At 36.4% G+C, this 7576-nt stretch overlaps 1 protein-coding gene across 3 annotated transcripts; it reads left to right on the forward strand.

Annotated features, from left to right (window-relative positions):
- The first annotated feature begins 1002 nt into the window (after positions 1 to 1002).
- dnaja3b (DnaJ heat shock protein family (Hsp40) member A3b) lies at positions 1003 to 7155 on the forward strand. Of its 3 annotated transcripts, none has more exons than XM_051693739.1 (12): positions 1003 to 1217; positions 1561 to 1694; positions 1776 to 1859; positions 3866 to 4066; positions 4164 to 4316; positions 4489 to 4636; positions 4740 to 4804; positions 5794 to 5922; positions 6017 to 6132; positions 6212 to 6309; positions 6439 to 6507; positions 6803 to 7155. In XM_051693739.1, the coding sequence occupies exons 1-12, from the start codon at positions 1016 to 1018 to the stop codon at positions 6823 to 6825; spliced, it is 1422 nt and encodes a 473-aa protein (XP_051549699.1). In that variant the 5' UTR covers positions 1003 to 1015; the 3' UTR covers positions 6826 to 7155. The 3 variants fall into 3 exon arrangements, with proteins under 3 accessions (XP_051549699.1, XP_051549698.1, XP_051549700.1); XM_051693738.1 differs by having other exon boundaries at positions 6439 to 6557; positions 6803 to 7154; XM_051693740.1 differs by lacking the exon at positions 6439 to 6507.
- Positions 7156 to 7576: the final 421 nt, after the last annotated feature.

A 7576-nucleotide genomic window follows, 5' to 3' on the forward strand; every position in this document is an offset into this window, starting at 1 on the left:
CTTACGGGCGCATTGCAAATGAGCAAACAGCTTAAAAAATACATCTTTTACAACTAAAATACAACAAACAGATGTAAACACACCCATCAAAAATACGTTTGCCAACCAGAAAGTTGTCAAATACTTATATATATATTATTTATTTGTATCCCCTTTTCTCCCAATTTGGAGGGCCCAATTCCCACTACTTAGTAGGTCCTCATGGTGGCGCAGTTACTCACCTCAATCCGGGTGGCGGAGGACAAGTCTCAGTTGCCTCTGCTTCTGAGACCGTCAATCCGCGCATCTTATCACATGGCTCGCTGTGCATGACACCATGGAGACTCACAGCATGTGGAGGCTCGTGCTACTCTCCGCGATCCACACACAACTTACCACGCGCCCCATTGAGAGCGAGAACCACTAATCGTGACCACGAGGAGGTTACCCCATGTGACTCTACCCTCCCTAGCAACCAGGCCAATTTGGTTGCTTAGGAGGCCTGGCTGGAGTCACTCAGCACACCCTGGATTTGAACTCACAACTCCAAGGGTGGTAGTCAGCATCAATACTCGCTGAGCTACCCAGGCTCCCATTGTCAAATATTTTTTGTTTTAATTTTGAACAGTGTATCTACCATCTTAAAACTAAAAAAACTAAAAATACCACTTTATCTATATGGGAGACGTTTTTCAATATATTTCATGAATATATGTAGTGTTTGCCCTGGGAGTCAAACCCTTGTTCATAGTGATGCTAGTTCCACTCTACTACTATTTGAATCACAGGTGGCTAACAAGTTGTTTTGTGAAATGTTTTGCTTGAAAAGTGTTCTTGTGGTATATTTCCTTAAAATAAATGCCACTATGGGTTGTTATGTTGTCATCTGATTCAACGATTTTCATATACTTATTTAGGGGAAGCTGTATATCACCATACTGTGCTCATACAGCTCTATCTAGAGGTAATAAACCGAATAGCGCCTGTAAACGTGAAACACCTTGCGCGTGCGCAGTGCGCATAGAGCGATGTAAACATGGCAGCCTCCAGTGCTCGCTGCTCTGCACGTTGGCTGTCAGCCGGTTTACCTGGAATCCGCAGCACCTGTGCACTTTTAAAGTCTTCTCAACACGGAGATATTTCGGCTTTGACGAAATGGAGTACTCGCAGTTATGTAACGGGTGGTAATTTAAGCTGTTGGAGGCATAGAGGTGGTGTGACATTGAAGGGGGTGTCAGGTGAGCTTCTTACGTATGAACTGTAGTTAATAGAAGCAGAGTTACTTTGCATTGATATATCAGGAATAAGCAGCATATTATTATATTTAAGCCAATTATGTCACTGGAATTGAAGAAGAAAAAATAAAACAAGAATGATGCAACTGACTAACATTATTGCCCTTATAATGTAGGGTTACTACAGTTATTGTCTCTACTGTGAATACTTGGAACTGTCATCAATAACTAAATTAATGTTAAAAGCTTCTTAAATTGTTTGAAGGACGCATGACAGACACCATGTGATGCCAGATGTCCCTTCAGCATTAAGGACTTTATTTGATGAATGAATTGTGTTTTTCAGAGTTGAGGAGCCACAGTGTTTGCAGCTCTCAATTCTTCCACACCAGCTCTGTGTGCCATCAACAGGATTTCTATGAGGTTTTGGGGGTTCCTCGTACAGCCACTCAGAAAGAGATTAAGAAAGCATACTACCAGGTTTGAAAACTCATGTCAAATCTGTTTGTTGCCTTTGAGGGTGATTCGCTTTGGGTGTGTAACATGAATATTTTCTCTCAGTTGGCCAAGAAATATCATCCAGACACCAACCCAGATGACCCCCAAGCTAAAGAGAAGTTTGCCAAACTGGCAGAGGCATATGAGGTAAGGAAGTTTTTGATGTGCATTTTTACTCTAAACATTTGGCATTACCATGCACACATATTTTGTGAATTATTTTATTATTATTATTTTTTTGACATTACAGTATTATTTATTGTAAAGCTGCTTTAAAATAAAGTGTATTGTGACAAGCGCTATACAAATAAAACTGAATTGACTTGAATTTTTAAGCCTGTTATAAACATGTTCAGATCAGAACAAAGAAAAAAAAAAAAAAAACAATAACCAAAATTATATTCTATTTTCTTTACTGCCCATTGTTATTACTTTAACGCATTAAAATATATATATATATTATTTAAATATAAAGTATTTATACAAATTGGTTACACTTGTATTGTCTTTAATTTTTGCTCATTTTAATTAAAAAAATTGTTGTGTCTGTTTTATGATATATAAATTCTGGTCACAATGATTTTAAAAAATACATAAATAATAATAATAAAAAAATTTAAAGGCAATACAAGTACTTACATGATGTTAAAAATAATTTACTTTTTAAATGATATATTATTATTATTTTTTACACAAAAAAAATTATAAATAAAATTATATTTTACATAAAGAAAATCAAACCTATTATCTTTATTGTTATAACAGTAATGCGTAAAAAAGAATTGTATATTATTTGAATGTGATGCATTTATATGGTAGTATTTGTTGTACTGCCTTTATGCTAATTTTAATACAAAAAAAATATTGTGTCTGTTTATGATGTGTCCATTTATGATGCGTAAATTCCGGACACAATGATTTTTTAAAAAGTTACATTTGCATAAATTATAGGCAGTACAATATCCATGATGTAAAAAAACAAACACTTTATATTTAAATGATTTATTATTATTATTTTTTTTTATGCAAATAAAAAAAAAAAAAAAAATATATATATATATATATATATATATATATATATATTGCATAAAGAAAATAAAGCCTATTTTTTTAATTGTTTTGAAAGTAATAATAAAAATAATGGCATATTATTTATACAGCAAGGTAGTTTTTGTTGTACTGCCTTTATGCTAATTTTAATCATAAAAAAACATTGTGTCTGTTTATGATGTGTCCATTTTATGATGTATAAATTCTGGACACAATGATTTATTTATTGTATTTAAATTAGCATAAATGAAAGGCAGTACAAGTACTTCCATGATGTAAAGAATACTTTACATTAAAATTATTTATTATAATTTTTTATGCAAAAAAAAAAAAAAAAATCAAAATTATATTTTACATTAAGAAAATAAGCCTATTTTCTTAATTGTCATCACAGTAATCATGTAACAAAATAATGGTATATTATTTAAAAGTGTTTATACATCATGTTAGTATTTGTTGTATTGCCTTAAATGTAAGCTAATTTTAATGTTTTAAAAAATCCTTGTGTCTGTTTGTGATGTGTCCATTTATGGTGTATTTAAATTAAAATGAACATAAATTAAAGGCAGTACAATTACCAACATTATGTAAATATACTTTACATTTAAATAATATATCATTATTTTTTTACCCACCCCCTCCCCTCTTTATTGCCCATAATATTATATTATATAAATATATTATATTACTTAAATTTAAAGTATTTATATACATCATGGTAGTATTTGTTGTACTACTTTTTATTGATGCTGAGTTTAATTACATTTTAATAAAAAAAAATAATTAAAAACAATCTACATTTAATGAAAATCCTTTAGGATAATGAGAATTACAAAAAACAACTCTTGAGAACTGGAGGGGGGAATGTGCTTAATTGTCATTAAAAAATGTCATTATGGAAATAATCTTAATGGTACAAAAAATAGGCTTTATTTTCTGCATGCAAAATGTAGTGTCTTCTTTTCTAGTTACTAGATTTTTTTATTAAACATAGTCACTACATTTCTATCCATTTTGAAATAGGAGCCACACACATATTTTCTTGAGATTCACCCTTTCAGGATTGTTGATAAGGTGTATTTATATTACTGGTGTGTGTATAGACCCTCAGTGATGAGCTGAAAAGGAAACAGTATGACACATATGGTTCTGCTGGTCCGAGCTCAAGTGGGACGGGGCAGCAGCAGTACTGGAGAGGCGGAGCCAGCGTGGACCCAGAGGAGCTGTTCAGGAAAATCTTTGGAGAGTTTGCGGGAGGACGTGGCTTTGGAGACCTCAACTCAATGTTTGAACAGACACCTGAAGTGAGACACACAGCAAAAAGCCAGTGATCATAGTCCCTTATTTGTGTTCCTCTTTAAATCCCAACCTTATGTATATGTGAACCCTCTCTCTCTGTAGTTTGTGATGGAGCTGACGTTCATTCAGGCTGCTAAGGGCGTGAATAAGGAGATAACGGTCAACATAGATGATAGCTGCCCACGCTGTGATGGAAAAGGTCATGAACCGGGAACTAAAGTCTCACACTGTCACTATTGCAACGGTACAGGCATGGTGAGTTATGACGTGAAATGTTTCAGAAATATTTAAGCTTTTGCACTATTTCTTGGTCACCAATCAAATGTGTGCAAATTTGTGACATTGACCATGTTAACACACAAGATGCTCTCAAATGATAATGGGGTAACACATTTTTAGACATTTTACCCTGTTTGTGTTTATACAGGAGTCTATAAACACCGGTCCCTTTGTGATGCGCTCTACATGTAGGCGGTGTGGTGGGCGGGGCTCTATCATCATCACTCCCTGTGTCATGTGCAGAGGAACAGGACAAACCAAGCAAAAACAGACTGTCATGGTGCCTGTGCCCGCAGGTGTGAGTCTGGGACTTTCTGTAGTGTTCTGTCTAATTTTAGCAGAGAATAAGCAGTGCCTGTGTACAGTATGTATGTGGTACTGATTGTCTGCTGTTTTCAGGTATAGAGGACGGACAGACAGTAAAGGTCCCGGTTGGGAAGAAATACATGTATGTTACATTTAGGGTAAGTTACATTCAAGTAAGATTTCCCCCCATGTGTCTCTGTTAATAAGCGAATTATCATTATTGCAAATATTTTAAATTTGTTTTTGGGTCACTGTGTAAAGTTAAACACAGTTTAAAACTTAGAAAAACACGTCTTGTGGGCCTGGGTAGCTCAGCAAGTAAAGACGCTGACTACCACACTTGGAGTCGCAAGTTCGAATCCAGGGCGTGCTGAGTGAGTCAAGTCAGGCTTCCTAAGCAACCAATTGGCCCGGTTGCTAGGGTGAGTAGAGTCGCGTTGGGGTAACCTCCTTGTGGTCACTATAATGTGGTTAGCTCTCGGTGGGGCGCGTGGTGAGTTGTGCGTGGATGCTGCGGAGAATAGCATGAGCCTCCACACGCGCTAGGTCTCCGCGGTAACGCGCTCAACAAGCCACGTGATAAGATGCGCGGATTGACGGTCTTAGACTCGAAGGCAACTGAGATTTGTCCTCAGCCTCCCTCCCGGATTGAGGCGAGTCACTACGCCACCACGAGGACTTAGAGCGCATTGGGAATTGGGCATTCCAAATTGGGGAGAAAAAGAGGAGAAACCCCCCAAAAAAATAGAAAAGAAAGGAAAAACACGTCTTGGGGAATTACACTCTGTCCAGGTGCGCAAGCACGCATCCTAATCGTGTGCTGTTACTAGTGTCAAGCAAGCCTGAGGGTGGTTTGTTGTCTGTACAGCTGCGCATTGCCTATACAGCTAGAGTTTCGGTTACTGCCCCCTGCTGAGAACAGGTGGAACTTCAAGCTTGAATTGCTCTGATGGTACAAATATTCCTTAATAATAAGCACGGACATGATTGCGTTATTTTTTTTTAATCTAATTAATTTTACTGAATAAACACATTAAATTGACAGCCCTACAATAAAGTACTGTCAATTTAATTTGAATTTAAAACTACATTAGAGAAATATAATTGGACATGCTAATTCAAGCAATATACTGTATATGTGTTGCAGGTCCAGAGGAGTCCAGTATTTCGTCGTGACGGGTCTGATATCCATTCTGATGTGATGATTTCAGTAGCACAAGCGATCCTAGGAGGAACAGCCAAAGCACAGGGCCTGTACAGTGCCATCGACATTGCGGTTAGAGGAAAAGATAAACTTTTATAGAACCTTAATGGAATTCTTCAATGCTGTATGTTTATTATGACTAAAAGAGGTGATGTCTTTCCTGCAGATTCCTCCAGGCATTCAGACAGACCAGAAGATCAGACTGGCGGGAAAAGGCATCCCACGCATGAATAGTTTTGGTTATGGAGACCATCACGTACATATCAAAATCAAAATTCCCAAGTAAGGGACATTCACTGAAACACACAATTATGCATATCCTGTTTGTGTTTGTCTCAAGTATCTCATGGATCCTCCACAGAAAGCTGACAAACCGGCAGCGAAACTTGCTCCTTAGCTATGCAGAAGATGAGACAGATGTGGAGGGGACTGTTAATGGAGTTACCAAACCAGCCACAGGTGATCACCATATATTCTCTTTTATTTATGAAGCTAATTATAATTACTAGAGACTAACCCTAGCCCAATAAGGGAACTTCTTGCACTTTTAGAGTTTGCACTTTTTTTAAATTTAATCTGTGTTTGTAGGAAGCTCTCAGGCTGAAAAGACCTCAGAATCAGGGCAGAGCAGAGAAGAAGAGCCAGAGAAAGAAGAAGGTGGATTTTTCTCTAAATTAAAGAAGATGTTCACCTGAAGGTCATGGAAGGTAGCAGCCTTATCATGATTTAGTGTAGACTCGGTTTATATGATAACAGGATTTAAAAAAATTGTAGTTTTACATCATCACAACAAGGACTACTTTTGGGTCACTATACAGAGAGCTGGTATATGATGATGCTTGCTTATATATATATATATATATACTTACAAGGCGGTACATTTACTGTTTAATGGTGATAGTCTGATATAAAATAATTAAACGTATGACTTTTGATGACTGTTTTCATCTAGGTAAAGGATCTTCAAGGCACTGAACATTAAGGGTCTCTCTCTTCACATTTGCTTGAAGGTTCGTCCTTTGGTCAAAGAAGGATGTGGAGCAAGAAAGAAACACAAAGACCCTGCAGAGCAGCAAATTACATTTCCAATCACCGATCTGCTCATACAGATATAAGTGAAGGCAAATGAGAATTGCACTGATTCTGATTTTTTTTTTAATGTAGTGGAATTCTTAGGACCCTCCACCAATTCTCAGCCTGATGATGACATACACCTAGTCTCTTTGTGCTAAATGTGTGCTGTTGCTCAGTGTATATTGTTGTTTCTGAGGGGAATGTCTGAATAAATGTTCAGAACATTATAAGCTGGTGAAATTGTCCTTCTTATACTTTAATTTGTTTTAAAGATATATGGTGAATATCAACTTATATTTTGGTCTGTTCATCACACAAAGTGACCTGTATGGCTTCAGAAGATTTGGAAAGTAGTGCATGTCATATCGACTGCTTTTACTGTGGGTTTTATGGTGCTTTTTGACCTCTATGAAGCTCAACAGCCCAGATTCACTGTTCACTTTCATATGGCAAAAAGACCTGAAAAGATTTTTTAAACATGTTTTGTTCCACGGTTCTGTTCCTTTAACTGTCTAATACACATATACATGTACAAGTTATGTTATGTTAGATATACAAGTTGTTATGGCAAATGCATTTATTTTATTATTTTTTTCGTCTAGTTTATCAGGAATCTCAACTTTAGTTTTCACCGTTCATTTCTTTCAAGGTT

Source organism: Myxocyprinus asiaticus, chromosome 49, assembly GCF_019703515.2.
Source record: "Myxocyprinus asiaticus isolate MX2 ecotype Aquarium Trade chromosome 49, UBuf_Myxa_2, whole genome shotgun sequence".
Classification (NCBI taxonomy): Eukaryota; Metazoa; Chordata; class Actinopteri; order Cypriniformes; family Catostomidae; genus Myxocyprinus; species Myxocyprinus asiaticus.